General features: G+C 46.5%; 1 protein-coding gene across 1 annotated transcript in view; it reads right to left on the bottom strand.

Moving 5' to 3' along the window:
* Positions 1-23,703, bottom strand: part of LOC107123069 (cullin-9-like) — a 73,959-nt gene that overhangs the window by 24,506 nt on the left and 25,750 nt on the right. Inside the window, exons 4-21 of the mRNA XM_015426242.1 lie at positions 20,213-20,351; positions 18,392-18,582; positions 17,699-18,074; positions 17,308-17,500; positions 16,608-16,815; positions 15,929-16,122; positions 15,374-15,582; positions 14,428-14,665; positions 10,693-10,798; positions 8,069-8,296; positions 7,660-7,750; positions 7,378-7,549; positions 7,109-7,214; positions 1,898-1,993; positions 1,406-1,581; positions 926-1,059; positions 660-845; positions 23-252 (exon numbers count right to left, since the gene is read on the bottom strand). Of these exons, the coding sequence (XP_015281728.1) occupies positions 23-252; positions 660-845; positions 926-1,059; positions 1,406-1,581; positions 1,898-1,993; positions 7,109-7,214; positions 7,378-7,549; positions 7,660-7,750; positions 8,069-8,296; positions 10,693-10,798; positions 14,428-14,665; positions 15,374-15,582; positions 15,929-16,122; positions 16,608-16,815; positions 17,308-17,500; positions 17,699-18,074; positions 18,392-18,582; positions 20,213-20,351 (3,273 nt within the window). The remainder of the gene's footprint in view (positions 1-22; positions 253-659; positions 846-925; positions 1,060-1,405; positions 1,582-1,897; positions 1,994-7,108; positions 7,215-7,377; positions 7,550-7,659; positions 7,751-8,068; positions 8,297-10,692; positions 10,799-14,427; positions 14,666-15,373; positions 15,583-15,928; positions 16,123-16,607; positions 16,816-17,307; positions 17,501-17,698; positions 18,075-18,391; positions 18,583-20,212; positions 20,352-23,703) is intronic.

Consider the following 23,703-nt stretch of genomic DNA (forward strand, 5'->3'; position numbering starts at 1 on the left):
CTGGACCACCCCTTTCCAGCACCGCGTGATGCCGGCCGTGCTGCTGGGCTTCTTCTCCACCGGCTTGGCAGCCCCGGAACTCGACTCCTTGCTCTTCCCGTCCTTCCCGTCTGCAAAGGGGGCAGGGGACAAAGGTCTCCAGTCGGGGCAGGGGACAAAGGTCTCCAGCCGGGGCAGGGGACAAAGGTCTCCAGATCTCCCCCGGCTTGGCAGCCCCGGAACCCGACTCCTTGCTCTTCCCGTCCTTCCCGTCTGCAAAGGGGGCAGGGGACAAAGGTCTCCAGTCGGGGCAGGGGACAAAGGTCTCCAGCCGGGGCAGGGGACAAAGGTCTCCAGCCGGGGCAGGGGACGCACACGCACGCGCACACACGCCCCTCGATCCTACCGGGCTCTGGAAACCTGGTGGGAGGCTCCCAGCGAGAACGACACACCCCACTCCCAGCTCCCCTCCTTCCCTACGGAACCACCCCACCCCACCCCACTTCCCGTTCTTCTGCCTTCCTGTTCATCCTGCAGCCTGGGAACAAGAGGTGGGTGAGGAGACTCCTCCCTCCCGCCTGCCCGGCTACCCTCCCGCCTTCCACTCAGAAGGGACGACCCGTCCTTTCTGCTGCCCGTCCACCCACCTGCCCCCCCCCACGGGGCGGGTCGACACTCACTGGACTTCACAGGGGCCTTCAGCTCCTCGGGCTCGGGGCTGCTGGAGTCCACGTGCACCAGCAGGTGGCTCAGTCGCCGCACGCGAGAGTTGAAAGCGGCCGCTCGCTTCCTGGCCCTTGCCGCTGCCTTCAGGTTCTCTAGGTATTGGCTCAGAAGCCACGACAGGGGGCTGACGCCACTGGGGTCTAGAAGGGCGGGAAGAACACGTGTCAGCAGAGGGCCACCGCGGCAGCCAAGGGGCCTTGCCGGGAAGAAGAGCCAGTACCTGGAGAGGTGATACTCTGCACCAGGGGGGTGACGAGAGCATCCCAGCAGGTCTTGCCCAGGGCCTGAGCAGCCTCGTCGTCGGGAAGGAAGCGGTCGGCAAAGTCCTGTTCGTGGCGCAGAGCACTGTTCAGCCTGCAACACCAAGGAGGTGCTGTGTGAGCCATGACTGCCAACAGAAGCCCGGAGAACCCCTGGCTGTGGGCACATCTGGACCAGAGACTGGGCCCTTACGACGGCCCATGTAGGATACGGATGCTTAGGACAACGGTGGATAAAGACCGACAGGCGAGCGGGTGCTGGGAATGGCCACCTGAGCCGGGAGTATCTCCGCCTGCGAGGCCGCTAAGCCCTTCCCGTTCATCCCGAGCCTGGGAACGAGAGGTGGGTGAGACCCTCCCTCCCTCCCTCCCTGCCGGCTAGGGGTGAGGCTCTCGGGGCGGCCCCCTGATCTGCAGCCCCAGGCGAAGGACGAGGATACCTGTTGAAGAGCTGCAGCAGCTGCCTCCGGTCTTCAGAGATTTCCTGGCACCAGGTGTGGGCCTTGGTGGTGTAGAAGAGGAAGGTGCGCCGGCACAGCTGCTCCTTGAAGATCGGCCAGAAGGTGGGCTTGGGGCCCAGCACCTCGATGCCACGCACACGTGTGTCAATCCCTCCCTGCAGAGAGAAGACAGGGTTCTCACACATAAGGCAGTTCTCTACCTGGAGGCAAGTGATACCCTGTCCGGTGTTTACATCCATTGGCCTTTGCCACACAATCTGAAGGTGGCCCCACACAATGACATTTTGCCTTCTGCATAATATACTTACAAATCCTGCTTCAGCAATGAGGCCTCAATCCTTTCTGAATGGCACACCTCAAACTAAAGAACCAAAAGTGCTTTTAACATGCAAAACCTGACCACGCAGAAAGGCCTCAAGGCCAGTGGAGTGAAACTTGCTTCATTGCAGTGAGTAACAGAGTTCAGTGTACCTGCTGACAACGCTTGATTTTAATCTGTATGATAGGCCAGAAGCGGATCATGTTCTCCAGAAGAACCACCTTGCTGGCTGAAGGTAGGACATTTACCTATTGGGAGAAAGGAGAAGGATCAAGCATTTACCATAAGACAGGATTTCGGATGCTGTAAAATCCCTTCACTCGCAGAAAGGGGCTGCAGAGTTTTTTCTCTGTACTCGTACCCAGATGAATAAAAGCTCCCTCACACAACTGTTGGGAATGCAAAGTCATGTGGGAACAGCACATAGAAAAACAATGTTCTTCATGAATGAAATGAGGTGGGAAATTAAATGACGTTGGTGCCTACTGCTTGACCATGTCTAGTCAATGATTTCCCCCAAAATATAATCTTAAATTCTGGTTAGACACCAGTCTGAACAACTCAGCATGGCTCTGAATACAAACAGGCACAATGATCACAGCACAGCTAGCCTAAACTGGAAATGTATGCCAAACCACAACCTCACAATGCAATTGCATCCCTGTGATAACATCACCAGGGAAGGACACCCCCCCACAGCAGAACTCTTCCTATTTCACACTTCTGTCACCCTGAAACCTTTAAAGGGCTGAAGTCACTGGCAAGTAGCATTCATTATCTCTTATGTAAACAAAGATCCACAATATATATTTGCAAGCAAGCAGAGCAAGAGCCTCTGGGACCTATTTTCCAACCATGCCAACAGATGGGCAATGGATGTATATAAGAACTTCATACAGTTTTGCACAAATCAGCATTAATATCAGATATCTACTTCAACAACACTGAGGGCATAAGTCCCACTGATTCAGTTCTATGCAAAACATGTATTTCAAATATGTACATGATAAGGTAAAGGTACTTTGGGGGTTCTTTGGGGACGCCCTATAAGTTGCTGCATAGAACTACAATTCCCAGAGAACCACCAGGGCACTTTAGGCTGCATTCCTCAGCACAGGGGCTGATCTAATCCCATCTTACTCCTGCTGTCAGTACAGTGAGTTTATGATCCAAATGAGGTCTGGATAGCCACGCAAGACTGTTCTAATGAGCTGCATGTATTCCGCTGCCGACAGATTCTAATTTATCAGCAGACTGGAAGTGCAGCAGGGCAGCTTGCTTCTGCCCACAATTCCCACAACTCCCTGTGCTATCATCAGCAAAGACAAGGCAGGCAAGAGGGAGTGAAGCACAGCAATTCTGAGGAGTGCAGTCTCTCCATTAAGTGCGTAATATGATATGCTGGAGAGATGTTGAGCAACATATTTAAACTTGAAGGCCAACCCAGGACCAGATGTTTTGTATAAGCACATGATCTGAGGTTGAATCTCAACACGGTGTAGAATTTTCAGTGTAAAGCCTTCCAATTCTTGAATTTCACTGTCAGGGCAAGAACAGGCCAGCTTTAGAGGGAGATGAAAAGATGAAAAACACTGGCCAAAGATCAGCTACTTTTTGGATATATAAACACTCTAAAAAGCTATATTTGTCTCATTTGTCAGCAATTACAATCAGCCAATCATTGAATAGTATAGAAGGCATTGCCCATATTAGAAATCCACACACTCTTTTTCATGTATATCCCCCCCCTCATGTGGACAAAATGCTAAGCATACACAATCAAATTCATACATTTATTTCTATTTATTTATTCGTTCGATTTATACGCTGCCCTTCCCGCCAAGACAGGCTCAGGGTGGCTTACATAAAATGCATATATATACAACTAAAAACATACATAAAACATTCACAGACAATCAGTATCCATTTTCAAAAGTTCCGGAAACAAAGTACAGAGCAGAGATTTCTAAATCCAACTGTTCCACTACTTAGGCGTTAGTCCTGGTGGTATTCTCAAATCGGCTCAACTTGATTGAATAAATATGTGGCGGGATACACTGAAGGTGGTAAAACCAGGGCACAGGGTCACTCCTTGATGTTTAAGGTGGCTCCTAATCGAAAGCCTGGTGGAAGAGCTCTGTCTTACAGGCCCTGTGGAACTGTAAAAGGTCCTGCAGGGCCCTGATTGCTGGGAGCTCATTCCACTAGTACAGAGCCACCACTGAGAAGGCCCTGGCCCTGGTTATCACCAGTCTAACATCTTTGGGACCTGGGAGGGCCAGCCGGTTTTGAGCCCCAAAACGCAGTGCTCTCTGGGGAACATGTGGGGAAAGGCTGTCCCTTAGGACCCTGACCATAAAGGGCTTTAAAGGTCAAAACCAGCACCTTGAAGTAAATCCGATATGCTACTGGCAGCCAGGGCAATGCTTTCAGCACAGGCTGGATTTGCTCCCGCATAGGGAGACCCATCAACAGCCTGGTCACAGCATTTTGCACCAGCTGCAGCTTCCGGATTTGAGACAAGGGCAGCCCCATGTAGAGAGCATTACAGTAGTCTAATTTTGAGGTGACCATCGTGTGGATCACTGCTGCCAAGTCGTTGCGTTCGAGGAAGGGAACCAACTGCCTGATCAGCCGAAGATGGTAAAAGGCTGACTTGGCAGTGGCTGCTACCTGGGCCTCCATTGTTAAAGAGGCATCCAGGAGCACTCCCAAACTCCTAACCTCCAACACTCCCCATCGAAGGTCGGGAGTAGGATCCCTACCCCTAGGCCACCCCGGCTCAGGCACAGGACCTCCATCTTTGTCGGATTCAGTCTCAGTCGACTCAGTCTAAGCCAACCAGCCACGGCTTTTAACGCCTGGTCCAGATCTTCCGGTGTAGAGTCAGACTGGCTGCCCAACAGCAGATAGAGCTGGGTGTCATCTGCATACTGGTGACACCCTAGACCATGCGTATGGGCAATCTGGGCAAGGGGGTGCATATAGATGTTGAACATCGAGGAAAGTACTGCCCCTTGAGGCACACCACAAGTCAGTGGATGCCTTTGAGACAGCTGTTCCCCTAGCACCACCCTTTGTCCCCAACCCTGAAGAAAGGATGCGAGCCATTGCAAGGTAAGCCCCTGAACTCCAGAGTCAGCAAGGCGGTGGATCAGTAGCTGATGGTCGACCATGTCGAATGCTGTTGGCAGGTCCAACGGCAACAGCACTGCCAATCCGCCTCAATCCAGATGCCTCCTGAGGTCATCCTTGAGGGCGACCAGTGCTGTCTCCACTATCCACTAACTTTATATGGATTACAAACTGCTAGAGATACTTGGGGATATACATACCACTAAATCTTAAAGATCTCTCTAAACATAACTATCAAAAAATCTATTCAAACATAAAAACAGACATAGCAAAATGGAACAACACCTTACTTACGCTGGCAGACAGATTACACCTGAAGAGATTTATTGTACCAAAGTTTCTTTTTCTCTTTTGAACTCTCCCTATAACTGTACCGAAGAAGGATGTGATTACTTGGCAAAACATGCTAACACGTTTCCTCTGGGAGGGGAAGAAATCTAGAATAAATCAAAACATATTACACAGGCCTGCTTGTTTGGGGGGGTCTGGATTTCCTGCATCTGGACAGTTATTCCCAAGCATCAGCACTGGCCCAAGTCATTCAGATGCTCCATCAACAGCCGCCATGGATGAGGATAGAAGAATGGTACTCTGCGCCTTTTAGTCTCCAGGAAATTTTCTGGCTAAAACCAAATGTCAGACCAAAGACCATCAAACAAAACATGTTACTAGCAAACTCAATTAAAAAATGGGATCTACAGAAGAAGCTTCTCCCGACTGGGATTTCGCAACTTTCAACATATACCCATCAAAATTGGTTTCCACCAGGAAAACTCCCAAACGCGCTTGTCACCTGGTCAAGAGCACACTTCACCAGACCGATCGACCTAATAGTGCAAGGTAAAATCCAGAGAAAACAGTATTTTGACCAGAAAATAGGGGCACCAACCCGTTGGTATCAATATCTTCAGCTGAAAAACATGACGGAATACCTGGAGGGCCTCGGCACATTTCAAAGAGACCTAACAACTCTAGAGAAGGTAATTAAAGATTTCTCAACCTCACCTAAAGGAACACTATCTAAAATCTACAAAACCCTAACAACAGCAAACAGCCAAACAAAATTAAACATTCAACTCCGCTGGGAAGCAGATCTCAACCAACAGTGGCAGGAAACGGATTGGGCCACAATCTGGACCTCACCGGTGAACAGTTTCACAATCTATAATTTACATCTTCAAAATTTTAAACTATTAACAAGGTGGTACATAATGCCTACCCAACTACATAAAATCAATAGCAACAATAGTCCACTGTGCTGGAAAAAATGTGGGCAGGTAGGCAGTTATCTCCATTGTTGGTGGAACTGCCCACTGATCCGCCAATTTTGGAACAATGTGAAATCTCGCATTAATGAGATAACCTCACAAAACAGCACAGGCACCCCTGAGGTCATATTACTCAACAAATGGGGTAACTCGGTCAAGGATGAGGCACGAACACTCACATCAACACTTCTGGCGACCGCAAAACTAACGTTAGCTGCCTCCTGGATATCCCCCAACCCGCCTACACTCATGGGATGGCACGATAAATTGTGGGAACAGTTTGTTATGGCGAAAATTGCAGACCTAAGTCAGCTGTCTCAAGCACCTAACACCAATAGACACGCTAAATTCGCACGATCTTGGGCCCCAGTGATAAATTACATGACAAAATATTAAGTACTCCCTAAAAATACTTACAACCATAGTTGGATATTTCTGTAATTGACTCTTATCCTTGGATTGCGGGACAGGACAAAAAATGAGATATACAGTTGTGGTCTTAGATAAGGTGTTACGAGTCAGTTGAAATGTAATGCAACAGACTTTCTTGTAGGCTCCTTCATACCCTTCCTTTATTGTGTTTTTAATGGTTGTGTTATGATTATTATGTATTACTTTAAAAAATAATTAAAATATTTAAAATTAAAAAATATATAAAGTGCAATATAGGTTCAGAGTTTTTCTAATTCATGTTTATGAATTTGATTGTGTATGCTTAGCATTTTGTTCACATTTGGGGGGGGATATACATGAAAAAGAGTGTGTGGATTTTTAATATGGGCAATGCCCTATATACTATTCAATGATTGGTTAATTGAAGTTATTGACAAATGAGACAAATACAGCTTTTTAGAGTGTTTATTGGAATGTTTTTCATTTCTTCTTTTCATCTTCCTTTATACACCATGGCCCCATTGTTTTTGTAACTACTCAGCTTTAGAGGGAGGCTGAGGCACTCACAGTATTGAGCTCAGTAGTGATGCTGGATGCATTCTCCCCTCCCATGACCACAATCCGAGCTGGCATATAGCTGGAATCCTCACTGGCCACTAGCAAAGTCATCTGCCTGCAGCAGGAGAGAAAATACATTCAGTGTTTGAACCAAGCATCTGCACAAAGGAGAAACAATCTGCCTTGAAGGCTAGAAGCATGTCACAAGAATCACTCACAAGACAATCAACCAATCCTACCTGTCTAGAGATTCCTAACTGATCTCTGCTGGGACTCACCTGACTACCACTCCCCGATGCATATAGACATTAATGTAGTGGGATCCAGTGCTGCCATTTGACTCCCAGTATGTTTTTGAATTCCTGTCTGTTAACTTGCTGGCCCGATGGGGGTTGGAGGAGACTTCCATTCTCTCCCAACATTTGTCTTCCTTCACTTCCACATTGGACCCTAGACAAAAGAATCTGGAGTTGAAGAGAGTCGGGGACAACACAAGCAGGTTTGTGGGGAACGAGCTCCCCACCTTCCTTGTTCCTTTCAGAAATGTATGGATCACTCACCCTGGCAAAGATTGCGCAAGAACACATCAAAAAAGGGGATGTTGATAGGCTGGTGACTACGCCTGTGTTCCTCTATCTGACCGAGGACCATCTACAGGGACAAACGAAGGCATTAACTGAGAACACGGAACCTGTGGTTTACCTGCTTTTCACCCCACCAGCTCTAGCAATCCAAACTGACAGAAGAGCCTCAGAATATGCCAAGCATATTTCTGAGTGCAGCTGCTGACCAAATCAGTCAACCCATCTTAGAGGAGAAAACAGGACCTCCAAAACTCTACAGAGCACCACTTCTGCTGCACTGGCCTCTTATCTGAGTTCAGCTTGCACTAGTTTACACCAGCTGCAGCTGGCACCCTATCTGTTGTTTGGCTTGCCAATCCTATCTCCTAAAAGGTATCAGGTTCACCTGGATGCAACCAGCCAGGATGCTGGTCGTCATCTTCTTATAAAGGCTGGCGTATTTCTCACAGTCTGTCACGAGGTCACGCAGCTCTGTCACCAGCAAGAGATTGGAGTTGTGCTTGTCCATAGCCTTCGTCAGTGCTTCCTTTGTGCCGACACGACACATCACGACTGCACAGTCTTTGTTGGTGGTGGCCAGACGATGCAGGAAACGGATAAATTCCTGCACAACCTGAAGACAGAGATGCAACAACAGGGCACAGGGCTAGGGTGTCCACTGAGACTGCTCTCTCTCACACACACAGGGTGGTTTTTGTTGAGTGATACACCTCTGGACAAAGAATGGGAATGACCCCATGATAATAGGGATAGGGCGATTCATAAATTTAATAAATAATAATAATAATAATAATGACTCAGGTTCAAATTCCTATTCAGACACAAAGCTCACTGGGTGATCTCGGGCCAACCTCTCCTGTCTCACAGAGTGTTTGTGAAGGTTAGAATGGTGCAGGGCACAGAAAAGCCATGTATACCACCCTGATGCCTTTGGAGGAAGAACGGAATAAAAATTAGGTAACATAAGACAGCTCTTCAGTGCCTCTCCATTTTTACTGGTACCCTCCAAGTTTCAGAGGGTGGCCATGTTGGCCTGCAGTAGAACTGCTAGATTCAAGTCCAGTAGCCTCTTAGAGACTAACAAGATTTTTGGGGTATAAGCTTTCAAGAGTCAAAGCTCTCTTCATCAGATACAAGTCGGAATGGATATCTGAATCCTTATGTCAGTGAACCCCCAGGGCGAAATAGGGACATAGGAGTTTTACCTCACTACAGATGCTAATTTTCTACCCCAAGCATTTCCCCTCTGACCAAATCAAGCTAATTGCAATGCACACTGTACCTCTGCATCCTGAATTCCTTCTTGTGACCCTCCCACCTTCTAACTGGGCTATAAGGACTCAGATCTCCATTCCAACTCGTATCTTTTTTGTATTGTAAGGGAACTTTGACTCTCCCAAATTTATTCTCCAAGCTGGATTCCACAGCAGATTTCCAAGAATCAAAGTGGAGGGGTCCCCAATTTCCCTCTCCCATTGCAGATTTCTGACACACACACCCATGATGTTCCTGGAGGAGGATCACTTGTCCCCCAGGAGCAGCGTTTCAGAGGGCATTTGGGGCTGCAGTGGGAAGAGGGCTGCAGTGTTACGCTTTACAGCTGCTCCAGAATAAGGGAAAGGCACCAGACGTATGTTACTTCTGTTCTGTGTAATCAGCACAGGTTACCGGTCAGATCTACCTAGAAACTGCAGTAATCTTCAGAATTCCATCTCCATTCCTTCTAAAGTGGGATGGATGGCCACCAGACAGAACCTTTAAGATGGTGGCACCACAATTTTGGAATGGCTGACAAAAGGAGACTCCCTGCTCCCCTTTCTTAACACTGTTTGGGCAGCTGCTCAAAACTGCTCTAAGAAGGCTTTTTGACTCTAAACTGAGGGTTTATTTTGTATTATCTACTGACTATCATGGGATCTCCCCTACTGTCTGTAGTATTTAGATGCTGATTATTATGCTGCTGACTTTGTTGTTCTACTTTATGATCATTTTACTTCATTGTAAGCCACCTGAGGATCCCATACAATACAAAAAAGAAATGTTAATAATAAAAGAAGTAAAATCCCATTTCTCAAAAGCACACATCTTAAGATTCTTCTTCATCATGGGAAGGAGGCATTAAAATAATGCATCATATTCTCCTTGGAAATCTTCCTTGTACAGGCTGCCTCGTACTTCTTTTGAGAGAGATATGTGGCTTTTTGACCAGCATGCAAATACGTGAAAGGAAGTACCACCAGCACACTGAAGACAGTGTGCTAAGCTGCCTGATCTCTACTTCCAACCAGCTGTGTTCCTAGAGTCTTTAAATCTGGTAAGGAAATAGATGTGGACCACCTAAAAGATTCAAGACTAGAAGCAAGACTAGAACAACCTTATGCTCAAGTCCAAAAAGATTACAAGCTATTGGGGGGGGGGGGAATTAATAGCCCACTTTGCTCACACATGCCAAGTTCAGGCATTTCAGACCTAAAAACAAAAGAGGACCCATTTCTGTTTTCCAGTCTAGCTGCCAGAATCAGATTTCTGCTCACCATGAGTGGCCAGGAAAGTGGCTGGACAAGTGTAGTGACTGACAACCATCTTGCCCTTGCATGGGGCTGGTATGCTACTTTGCACATGAAACATGCATCACTGATGGATCACTCAGCTCCCATGACAAGCTCAGCTGTGGGTGTCTCTAACACATTTTAGGGGTCAGACAAGATTTTTTAGTTAGATCTGCTTAAAGCTAGTCTTAAGGGGCAAGGAGCTTTAATCCTGTCTCCTCTGCATAGTTCCACACTGCAACCACCCTCTGATCAGAGATTTCTCAGCATCATATCTAGTGTAACTTTCATTTTGGAATCTGCAGGCAGGGGCCAGAGCCGCTTTCCACCACTCACAATGCATTAGGAAGCTACAACTCCATAATGATTTGCTCTCTCACTAGAGTCTCCTAAACGGTCTCCAAAATGGCTTTCAGCAGAGCCTCATGCTTTCAAGTCAACACTCCAACAAGTCCCTCACCTCCCGCTCATTGCTGTGGACACTCATAGAAGACAGACAGGGCTTAATGCACTCATGCCAGGGCAACACGTCTTCTTTGGAACTGTCCAAAAACTTATTCAAAATCCTGGAGCAGAGAGAATGAAAGAGAGGGTTAAAGGAGAAGATAACTTGGTTCAGTTCTGTCTGGACATGAAGCCAAGGGCAACAGGGGCACTCCTACACCCACTGCTTAAGAGCCATGGAGTCCATTCCATTTCTAATCACACCCCTCTTCACAAGACAACATCCTTTATTTTATTAAATTAAGATGTTCAGGAATGTCTTAAAATTAGAACTCCTCCACAAGTCATGTTTGCTAGACAGCTCCCAAACTATTCACAAGGAGTCATAAATCTAAGACTACAGACAGGCTTGAAGACTGCCCAAAACTGTCCAATGACAACCACAACAATACAGCAAGCTTTTTCCCTCCTGATTTTATTCACACAGAATGGAACCTTGGACACCCACCATGAGGGTTCCCTCTGTTCTGAGGTTATGAGGGCATCTTGGAATGGATGATTCCCACCAATTGCTCAGGGAGACAGGACTAAACTCTTCAACTTCCTGACTCCTAGGTGGGAATCACCCTCGCTCAGTTGGGTTGCTTCACAAGCTAATGACCCCAGGAACAGCAAGGAGCAAAACAGAGATAAAACAACAACTAGAACTGTTAAAAACATAACAGGTGATAACCAGAGAAGAGATATGAGTGGGGTTAAACAAAGATTAGAACCAGCAGGCATCTTCCTCTGCAACTTGATCCAACAGGATTGGTCAGACTCAATTTGGTGTAGTGAGAGCCAGTTTGGTGTAGTGATTAAGAGTGGCAGGACTCTAATCTGGAGAACTGGGTTTGATTCCCCACTCTTCCACATGAAGCCAGCTGGGTAACCTTGGGCCAGTCACAGTTCTCTCAGAACTCTCTCAGCCCACCAAGTCTAGCTCACCACCTAGTGGTGCTTAACGCTAGAGTCTCAGAACTTCAGCTGTCAGACAATCCTCGGATCTCCTGGCTATACAACACACACTGCCATATGACAATTAATTAATTGGTCAGACTCAGGACCCTGCGTTTGAAGACATTCCTCTGTTCTTCCTGCTTTTTGTTTGTTTGTTTTGTTTTTTGGGTAGGACAAGGTATCCATTCTAACCTCAGAGCAGAAGGAACCCTCATGGTGAGTATCCAAGGTTCTGTTCTTGCTTTGAGGAGGAGGGCATCTTGGAATGGGTCTTCCAATGGTGGTGTCTCAGTGACAGGTGGGAACTGACAATCTTCTACCACATCCTGCAGCACTCTACACCTGAATGCAGCATTGTCTGAGGAGAAGGGATTAAGTTTGTAGTGTCTAATGATGGTTGAGACTGAAGGCTATGTTGCCACCTTGCATATTTCCTCCACTTAGGCTTGATGATCGAAGGCTACGCTAGTGGCTGCACTTTTCACTGAGTGAACCATCATCCCTGCTGGAGCCGGAATGTTGCTTGCCTTGTAGGCACGGGAGATGCACTATTGAATGGTGTAGCTGATGGCAGATCTGGGTGTCATCTTTTCTTTACTGTGGCTGTTAATGAAATGAAGGGAGAGTCCATCTTTCTGATAGATTCTGTACATTGGGGGTAAATTCTGAGGGACCCCCAGAGGTCTGAGAAGTGTCACTGTCCTGCTGGGGGTGACTAGGACGAGGGCAGAAGGAAAGGAGGTGAATTTCCTGACTCCTGTGAAAAGTTGAGTTCACCTTAGAGATGAGGGTGAAATCCAGTCTCAGTACTGCCTTGTCCTCATGGAAGACACATATGCCTTTTCTAGCTGACAAGGCTCCCAGTTTCGAGACTTTTCTAGCTGAAATCACTGCCATGAGAAAGAGTGTTTTTGTGTACAGCTATTTTAGGGGGAACCTCCCTCAAGAACGCGAAAGGAGGATTAATGAGAGCTGAAAGAACTATATACATTCTCCATGAAGGCAACCTGTGGACCACAATAGGCATAAGAACATAGGAGACGCCAATGTTGGATCAGGCCAAAGGCCCATCCAGTCCAACACTCTGTATCACACAGTGGCCAGAATTACCAGTGCCATCAGGAGGTCCACCAGTGGGGCCAGGACATTAGAAGCCCTCCCACTGTTGACCCCCCCCCAAGCACCAAGAAGACAGAGCATCACTTGCCCCAGAGCCCCTATCTATACCTTGTGGCTAATAGCCACAATGAGGGTGTCTAGTCAAAGGATGCCAGCTACATAAGGTAGTTTGTAATTTTTGGTGAACACTATCTGAAGGAGGACCAACTGATGGCTGAGGGGGTTGATGGGCTTGCACGGGCATCATCTCAAGAAGGCTCTTTCTCGTGTAGTACTGTAGATGCATCCTGTGGAGGCACTCTTGGAAGCCATGATGGTCTTTGTGACCTCTGAGGAGTAATCGAGATTCAGGAGCCCATACCTTTCAAGAGCCACATTGTCAAGGAGTCCCTCTGGTCCAATGGAGGAGCCTGCCATGCCATCATAGCCTTCCTGGGCCCAAACTGGCAGCTGGGAGAGGGGGGGGGGGGGGGGGTGGCGGCGTCCAACGGAGGAGCCTGGTGTGCCATCATAGCCCCCAGGGGGGCCAAACTGGCAGCCAAGAGAGCCATTTGCGCTTGTGGAGCCATTTTCATGCATTTTTATGTTGCAGTTTTAAGCAGTTTTGTTTTGGGCTCCAGCAGTCTTCCTAGGCTGTTCTGGGCTAGACTCAGTGGGGGAGCTCTCTTCACAAGAGACAGAAGGAAGGAGGAGAAGGACTCCATCATTTCCAGAGTTAAATTTCTCTCTTTATGTCCCTCCAGAGCCGCCGAGGCGCACTGCTGGGCCATTCCACGTTGCTCCAAGGAAGGAGGGGGAGGGGGGAGCAAAGAAAAAGTTACTAAGACAAAAGCAGCAGCAGAGACAACAAGGAAGTGTGAAAGAAGGTGTGAAGAGGGACAGGCTGGAGAGGCGATGAAATTTTCCCTCAGGTATGAAATCAACTCTAGGAGAAAAGCAAGTAAAAAAGAGCAAAGAACTTTGCTTCCAAGCTGTACTCTCTAAGGAAACAGGAAGCAGCCAGGGTGACTCGCACCTGGGAGACAGGAAGTTGAAGAGCTTAGTCCTGCCTCCCTGAGCAATCAGTGGGAACCACACATTCCAAGATGCCCTCCTCCTCAGTGTGAGAATCTGTGTTCCTTCAGACAGGCCATCTACCTACAGCATGGTGATCTTGGGAGAACTGCTCCAGACAGTGGTCCCAAATTTTCAGCAAGCTCCGTCTACAGAGGCTCAGGAAATTCCATAGCTCCCCAAGTTGCAACAAAGGATTGGGGGGGTGGGATCTTGACCACACCCTACAGTGTGCTACGTCAATATAGTTAATTGCTTACTCCAGTTTCTATGCCAGGCTTGTGGTGCTGCCTGAAGGCCAGCCATTTACATTATTTCCTGATATTTCTCCACCTCTCAAACTCCCATGCCAAGCTTCCACTGGAAGGGCTAAATGCACCATTGTGAGAAATTACTGCTCAAGACACTTTTCTTTTTCTACATCCTCCATGCCTAAGCACTGTCCTAAAAGGTCCACTCCATGACAGTGAAACCCTACTCCCCCCCCCCAATAACTCTTAACCCTTAGCCCCACAGACTGCTCTTCTCCCACCAGCTCTTCTTCAGGCACACCCATGCTTCAAGCTCATTTTTGCCTCACCTCAACACCCCCAGCTGTACAGACTTCTCCGCTCCCAGCTGTTCCAGGGTTTTCAGCAACAGCAAGAAGTGTTCACGGTCTGGCAAAAGCTCAGAACCATCTCCCTCAGTGCCAACGCCCTCATCACAAAGGCAGCGCTCCAGTGCCAGCACCACCTCCTTCGAAAAGCTGGTGTCACGGAGGCTGCTTAGCAGTGCTGGCACATCCATGTCCTTGAGCTCAAAGGTAGCCTCGGGATCTGGGGAGGGGGGGAAAGGACAGGGAAGACAAGGCTCCTGTGAGACAAAACAACATCCCCTTGAATGAGCTATGGGAGGACCTTAGTTGGTGATCATGGCCCAGCGACGAAGAGTTTGAAAGAATCGAAGCCGGAGGGATACAGTGCTTCTTACCTTTTTCCCTTTTAAAGCTCCTAAGAGGAGCAAGTGGGGGAGGTACAGACTGGTAGCCTTCACTTGGATAGCCCAGGCTAGCCTGGTCTCTGAAGCTAAGTAAGGTCAGCCCTGGTTAGTATTTGGAGGGAAAACCTCCAAGGAAGTCCAGGGTTGTGGTACAGAGGTAGGCAATGGCAAGACAAGCCACCTCTGAATGTCTCCAGCCTCGGAAGCCCCATGGGGTTGCCATAAGTTGGCTGCGACTTGACAGCAATTTCCACCACCACCAAATGGTAACAGCCAGATCACTTGTAGTTCACTTTGAGAAGGGAGTTCATGGATGAGAAGCACCAATACTAATATTCTCCAGGGTCAGAAAGGTTTAGGACTTGTTGAACTTGCCAAGCAAAGGAGTCAAGGCATTTTTGGGGTCTTTTCCCATTTCACAAGAGAGAGTTTGGAAATAAGTAACTGATGGAAATACAGCAAAGCCTTTGGCACTTGCACACTTCAAACTGAGAATGAAACGCAAAGGAAGATTAAATATCTGGAGGACAGGTGCAGATCCCTACCTGCATTCTCCTGGCTCAGGGGCAGCTTGTGCTCGGCCAGGCGGTTGAGGACGATTCGCGCCAGCATCTCGTTGGAGCTCTGGCCGGAGTGGCAGCAGTTCTGCAGGACTGAGTGGAGGTCACAGTTCACCAGCTGCTGTGCCAGATCCTTGTGATTGCTGATCAGCATGTTCAGGACCAAGAGCCCGTTCTGCACTGCGGAAGAAGCCCTACGGGAAGGAGGGGCAAAGGCTGCTGACTGTCCGGTGCAACTGGCCATCGCCATTCCATTGGGCAGGAGGGAGGATGAGCAGAAGAGCGAGAGTTCAAAGAACCGCTCGAGGGGCCAGCGCCAGCAGCCAGCTCCAGAGACCAGCCGTCCGCGCGGCGGCAGGCAAGGAGCCCACCAGACTGGCCCTCTGCAAGGAGGAGGGAGAACTCAAGAGAATGGTGAACCAAGCCAGGGTTCCTGCATGGATTCCTCACCCCAGCAGCTTGATGGAAACCAGTGTGGGCTCGCCTTAGCGTCATAGATCAGTCCTCCCCTGCCTAGTCAGGTTAACCATTTGCTCTTACCCAGGTGTGCCCAACATCTTCTGAATAGCAGCAGGGATGGCACAAAGCAGGTTGTCAGAGTCTTTGCTGGTAGCAGAGCCGATGCTGGCAAAGATCTCTCGCATCATCTGAGCATCAGAATGGTTCAGAGGGTAGGACTTCCCACTGGTACCCAGTAGCTCACAATTCCCAGCACCCACCAACACCTTCAATGCCTAAAAGGGTAAAGCAGGCAGGTTTGAGAACGGGGTCAAGCAGTCAGGAGTAACAGAAATACCACACACACACACACACACACACACACACAATGATGTCATCCATCACCCCTTCCTTCATATTTCAACTGTTGCCCATCCTCGCACCTCGCACCTACAACAGCCCTCGTTGCCTGCCTGCCTGCCTGCCTCATTTCTCCACTCACTTGCCATATACTGTCCGTCATAGTTCTGATTCTGCCTGATCCATAGGCAGAGGTGGATTTATTGCATACAGGTAAGACAAAAATGTGTGTGATGGGGGACACACAGTCCTGCATGGAAGTGATTATCAGCGCAGGAATTCACCTTTTATGAAGCAACTATGAGAGCATCGGCCTCTCAAAATACTTGCTTTAGCTTGTCTGAATCTAGAAAGCTGGCCTACATATTTTTAAATGACTTCCCACTGAAGAAGCCTTTGCCCAATGCTGTATTTTACTTACTGCCAGGCCAGCCTGCTGCACCAATGCTGATGTGGGGTACTCCTGCATACAGCCCAGCACAGCACGCACCCCACCTTCTGTAGCGAAGAGAACCCGCCAGTCGTACTTTGCCACAAGCACGTAAAGCAATCGCAACGCCATCACCACCAGCAGCTTCTCCTTCAACTGGTTGCTGAGCAGTTCCACCAGCATTTTCACCATTTTCTCCCTGAGGGCAGCAAAAAGGAGACTTGTAATCCTGCAGCTGTGTCATCCCTTAAAATTGGGCAGAACAAGAACCAGCCTCAGACATCACCAAGTGAATTGTACCTAAGAAACGGGAGATCAGCTCAGTAGACAGTATGGAGAAAGCTGCTCCAAATTCAGAAGGAGGTACATATAAAAGCAACTACGCATTAAAGCATGAGACCTACTTGTGATTTGTTTGTTTAGCTTCATATCCCATTCTCACTGTAAGGCTCAGGATAACGAACAACATGCCTTGTTTTTACAAAAAATGCAGATTTGAATACATGTATTAAGACGCATCTCAGCCAGAAGTGAAATCTCTAGTTCAAAAGCCTCAACTATTACACAAGCATCCGCTAACATCCTGCTTTTCTACCCACAGGAACATGCTCCTGTTCTCCAGTAAACCAACAGAGCTGGAAGAGGCCATGTTGCAGCTCTTGCATCAGGCAGAAAAACCACGACAACTGACCTGACGGTAAGTCCACCATCTGCTTTGATGACCTGTCTTGCTTGACCAGGTTCCTCCTCCAAGAGCTTAGTGATGAACCCGAGACCAGCCATCTGCAGCACAACTTCAGAGCTGGATTTCTGGATGATATCCCCAATGTCTGCTATTTTTTCCAAGGAGCTCCTCTTCCCCGTCAATTTTGTACTGCAGAAGACTGTCCAGGATTAAAAGACAGATTAGTACAACATTATTTTCACTTTAAACACTCTGCCCATGCGCAAAACCACAGCACCTCTTTTCTGCGCTATTGGCTTCTTCTTCCAGAAACAAACATGAAAGCTGCCTGCAGTTCCATGCTCTCCCCAAAGAATGCTCACCCAAAAGTCAAGCAGGGACGATGGCCGGCACTTACCTTTGACCTTCTCCTCCAGTGTGTCTGGGAAGGCAAGTCCTTCTACTTTGAGGAGCTCATTAATCAGCTGTGTGTCAGTTTTCTCTGTTGTGGATGGTGCTGCAGAAGGCGATTCAGCAGAGAATAGCTCTTTCTTTGGCTTTTTGGATGCCATGGCTTCAGAAAGGCTACCACACTCTGGAAGGGTCACGTCCCCATTTTGGCAGTTCTGCTCTGCCCTTCCCTTGCTGAAAGAATACTTGAGATAGATGTGGGAGCTCTGCAGGTCACTTCGGGTGCAGCCCTGGCACAGCTTACTCAGCAGCTGCAGCACTTTCTGAGTCAGCTCTACTGACACAGACAGCTGGATCAGGCCTTCTTCGTCTAGTTCTGACAGCTTCAAATATAAGAGACAATTAAAAAGTAAATATGTATATCTCTGTAACCACACTGTACTTCCCAAAATCCAGCCACAGTCTTTAAAGGTTAGAAGAAGCAGGGGAATTTCTTGACTCCACTCTTTCAAGGGATCCAGCCATAGGGTAAGCTAAGGGAGAGGGAGAACACAGATTTTTTGCTGACAAAGTCCACCTTGAGTGCTAATGATCTAGCAGGTATCAACTATAGCAGTTACCCTTTCAATCCACTCAATTTTCCCTTCAAAACAGTTTCCTGCTCTTTTCCCATCTTCTCATGCTGCACTTCTCCACTTACCTGCTCTTTGCGGTTCTTCTGGATGAAGTGAACGACTTCCTGCTGTTCCTGCTGTTCTAGCTTCTTAATGAAGAATAGCAGCTCCCACCATTCAGCCCGGCTGAGGGTCCCAGAATGTTCACTCATCTCATCCGTCAAGTATGGCAGAGAATAAAGACCCCCAAGTGGCTTACAGTAGAATGTCCGAGTAACTGCATGCAGGAAAAACAAAAACATCTAGCTCTTTCTGACATACATAATAGTTAATGCCCAGTTAGCAGGACACCCAACTTGTACGGCTTCCATTTACTTGCATTCCACTCAACTTCACTCCAGTAACATGTGAAGTCACACCACTACAAGAGAAGGGTAGATCACACTGGATGACACTATGCCAACATCCTTTGCCTCCTGTGAGATGCAATGCTACTCTAAAATGTTGCTGGAATCGCATACACATGGAAGATCAACCCACACTACTTGGGTATCAAGGAACCAGGCCTATGAACTGGCACAGGAGACAGTTCTTTATAACAGATACAAGACATACATCATTTTAAAAACACACATGTGATTTCAAAAGTTAAGAGGGTGAAAAAAATGTGTGGTCAAAAAGATACACATGCCTGTTTCCTATTTCCAGAGTTCCTATATGGGAACTCTGAAAATACCTTCTTGCCCACCTCATATTTCATTAGCACACATGTACTGACTTTCCAAAATGGTATTTTATACATCCTGATATTTTCCATTATCTCTTCTTTTCTTCCCCAAAGAAATTCCATGCTCCCGTGTATATGAGTAACAGCAACTATGTGCAAATACAACAGAATGATCAGGAAAAGGGAATTATTTACCAAGTATTTTGTTACCTCCCCAGAGGTACCTGTGCTAAATCCCCTCTCTCTGAAAAACTCAGAGGGACCCGGCAGCCTAGGAGGCAGTAAGACCAGGGTCCCACACCTCACATTGGTCTGGCATAGCCAGGCATTTTGAACTCCATTTTGAACCAGCCAAGCTAGATCAGGAAGAACTGAGTCCAGAAGAAGGAGCACATACACAGGACCTCATGATCAGCCAATAATTAACAATGATCTTCATCAATGTACTAATCCTTAAATCCCATCTTCTCTGACCCGGGCACTAATCTGGGTGAACTGAACTGTCTCCTCAAAGTAATTTCGAGTCCAGCACCCTTTCCCCAACCAACATCGAGTCAATGATGTGTAGAAAGACAAACACTGGTGAAACCAAGCATCCTGCACATCCTCAATTTTAATCTGGCTACTCATTAGACCCCGGGCCAGCCCACCCCTGGCTCTCCAAATCACATTTAAACTGGTACTCTGTGCCTCAATTTTTGTACAGCTCTTGAGGTGCCCATAAGAGTGTGCCCGCAGACTCCACCTGAGCCTTTGACATGAACTGCTGGTCGGCCATGCCCTCCTCCTTCCATGAGGATTCTGGACTCCAGGATCAGGTGAATATTACCCTAATCTAAAACCAACCCCCTTCTTGTCACTATTGATCACCTCTCTGTTTCCTAGCTCTGTGTATGTTGATCTGTTGCTATTATTTTTGCATGAGTGAGTAGTATGAGCGTTGCATTTATTTACAATAAAAACTCCATGTATTCAATCAAAAAGGCTCTTCCTTCCACTGGTATCTCTCGCAATTTGACCCTCATATACATAGAGTATAAAGAGCCTTTTTACATGTGTACTGCCCCAGGCAATCCATGTAACAATTTCACCTCTCCAAAGAAAGCATGGCATGAAAATAAAGATGGTTACCATAAACATGCATAAATAGGGGTTGGGATTAAGATGCCTCCAATCTTACCTGCAGGTAGTTTCAGGTTCTCTGCTAGACTGGACACCTTATCCTGGGCAGCCTCCTCTTCTGGCTGCTCCCCAAAACCAGTAATCTCTATCATGTGCCAGTGTACCCAGTAGGTGTGTCCTGTAGAGTGCCATAATACCTGCAAGTCAAACTGCACAGTTAGAACAATTGCTCCCACACACACACACTTCCATGTCACATAACAGGAGATGGGGGTACTCTTAATGAAATAAAGAATAAGAAACTTGGCAGAGGTATATACCAGGGCCTGAAAAATTCAAGGTACCAGGTCATCATGGGCCCAAGAAATGTCACCATGGCCCCTAGGTTTTTTTTGTGGTAGCAATAACTAGAAAATATAATTGTACATAACTATTTTGAAAGAGGTGGTTGTGAGAACCCTCCTGAAGAAGGCATCCCTGGGCCCAATTGACCTAAACAACTACTGCCAAGTGGTTAATATTCCATTCTTGGGCAAGGTAATTGAGCAGTTGGGGACTACACTATTTCAGACAGTCTTGGAGGAGATAATCTAGACCCATATCAACCTAGATTCAGGCTTCAGAAACAGCCTCCGTCACCCTGACTGATGACCTTCTCTGGGATAGTGACAGGGGAGGGTGAGATGAGGTGGATGGTGGCTACAGAAAGGGCACTTTCTGTGGTGGCACCTTGCCTTTGGAATGTCCTCTCCCCTTGAGGCTTGCCTGGCATCTGGTTTTACTTTATTTTAGTAGCCAGGCCAAAACCCATCTTTTTTTTTTAACCCAGGCTTTTTAATTAGAAGTTTTATCTTATCAACTTTTTAATGGTCTGCTAGCTTCTGTTTAATGGATAGTTTCAATGCTGTTTATGTCCACTGGCTTAATGTAATATTGTGACATGGTTCTAATTGTAAGCCACCTTGAGCAGGACTCTGAAGAGGCAGCATAGAAATATCCTAGATAAATAACCCTGAAAGCTGAAATATGAATTTGGCTCCTAAATTTCTGATCTGGCTCCTAGAAGCAAATTTTTTTGGCAAGCTCCAACATATATAACATGTAATAAGCTTGAAAGTGCAGGGGAGAGGGAGGTTAACTGCTAGTTATGTCAATAACAGACAAAATCCTAGATGAACTTATAGAAATGTTATCAGCTTACATGCCTACTTGCCTCCCAGCTCTTTTTTTTCAAATAACTTGACCCTCCATTATTTGTTTTTCTTCCTTGAATGAAAGTGTTGTAATCTCACACCTACAGTTATCAACCAGTGAACCTGCCAGCATCCAGCCAACATCATGTGCTAGCATAACAGAGTCTTAAGATCTGGACCTGGAAAATTTGCTTCTTCCTTCATTTTTTAATTATTGTAACATTCAGTAGAACTATAAAGATTACACAATGTTTTGGTGTCATTGGGGTTGGCCTCAATAAAAGTTATTACATGATTTTGTTTCTTTTTCTGGATTTTGCATGAGGCAACGTGGTTTTTAACAACATTTTCCTGTTTTGTATGAAGTCTTTATAAAATTCAATATGGCCAAGGCTCAGTTATGAATTCTCCACACTCAAGCCTTCCTCATTGCTCTAGAACACCACTACCATTCTTAAATTAAGCAAGGCTCGAGGACTAATTTAATTTTCTCTCTTTTTGTTGTTGTTGTTTTTCAGTCGAACAGCAGAATCCGACTCTTCACGACCCCATGGACCACATCACGCCAGGCCCTCCTGTCCTCTGTCATCCTCCAGAGTTTTCTCTCTAGATCCTCAGTATTCAGGATAATTCCAAAGGGATAGCTGTGTTAGGCTGTCGCAGTAAGAACAAGCAGTAGTCTTGCTGCCCTTTAAAGAATTCCTGTTCCTCTAGTACACATTTTTACAGTAATTCAAGCCATTCAAGATTATTGTAACACAATCTTTTCGGCCTTGGCTAAACTGATGTTTACATTTATAGTTATGCAAAATGCAATTACTGTAAAGATTATGTTCATGGTACAGTGATATAGCTATATTAACCACCCACCCACTGCTCATTATTTTCTTCCCTCTAACAAACATATTTTCACTTTCTTGGATGGAGTTTCAGAACAATTCTCTTTTGTTTCACTCAATAAGAGCCTAAGCTAAATTGCTTTTACCCCATCCTTCAAAAGAAGAAGAAGAAGGCTTCAAGAAAATAAAACTAAAACCAGTTAAAAACCAATAAAACAGAATCAGAAACAAAAACAAAAAAATTGTAATACAACAGGAATGCTAAAAGAGAAAGAAGCAATAACTTTGTTAAAAGCTTAGGAAAGAACTGGCTATAACAAAGACAACACTTCAGGAAAAGGCCCTGGAAAAGGTACAGAGCATGTCCTCATATAGAGGACAGTCTCCAGAGCATGGGGGTGGACGATTCATTGTGGTTCAAAGATTATTCTGGGTGCAGCTCTCCCCCACCCCCTTGTGAATCCTTCAATATTCATGGTTGGCTATGTGAATAAAGGAACTAGCAAGTCTGAATAAGGAACTGGAAACCAACTTCAGCATTCTAGCAGATATTACATAACTGAGGCACCATCCACATAAAATGTTCTCTTTTAGTTGCTTAACCACCCAATTCTGAAAGCAAGGCACCCAAGTAAAGTTTCTCAAAAAGAAGTTACTGAAAATGCCATGATTATGTATTTTGGTTTTTAGGTTGATTAGTTATTTATTTTTATTTTAAGTTTTCAACTGTAATTTTTGTAATTTAATATATATTGAAAAGACAAAGTTAATATGTTTAAATGTTATATATAAAATAAAATAAAAAATTGTTATGGCAAAAAAAGATGTTACTGATCATTGAGCTATGGAGAGAGAAAAGTACTCTGCGGTCCTTTTTGCAACTCTTCAAAGTAAACACTAAAGAAGGGCAGCTAGTTGGGACATTCAAGTAACTGGCTACCAGGTAGATCAGTAGTTTCTCTTGCTGCTTCGGGGGGGGGGGAGCTTTTTAGTGTGCGTCCCTGCAACATACAGTATTGATAGGAACCTGGAACATCATTTTGTACACTGCAGTGTAGACACAGCACATTACCTTCAGATCTCTTCAGACAACTTCACAGTCCCCAAGGGATTCCTAACCATGACTGCAAAACACGACTAATTGAGCTAGATTTTTAAAAATAATATGTGGACTTGAATGGGGGATGGGGGGGGGGGGAATCCCCAGGGTCTTTTTTTCCTAGAAATCTGATACCAGCAGTGGGATTTTGGAAATCTGACATAGTCCTGTGTAACACTATTGCTTAAATGCAAACACTGGCTTTCAAAAATGCTTGAGGCTGCCTTCAGGAATCTGAATTATTATTTCAGCCCTGCATGAAGAATGCTTTCCACCACATACCAGGTTTTAAAGTGTTTTCTAGCCCTAAGCAGGAGCCGTAGCCAGAACAGATTAGCCTTTGGGAAGGACTTCCTCCATGAGGCTAACTGAGGTCATCAGCCTTGTACTGTTGGAATGCAGAAATAGTGAATGCACA

Source organism: Gekko japonicus, unplaced genomic scaffold (assembly GCF_001447785.1).
Source record: "Gekko japonicus isolate JY-2015 unplaced genomic scaffold, Gekko_japonicus_V1.1 scaffold405, whole genome shotgun sequence".
NCBI classification, from domain to species: Eukaryota; Metazoa; Chordata; class Lepidosauria; order Squamata; family Gekkonidae; genus Gekko; species Gekko japonicus.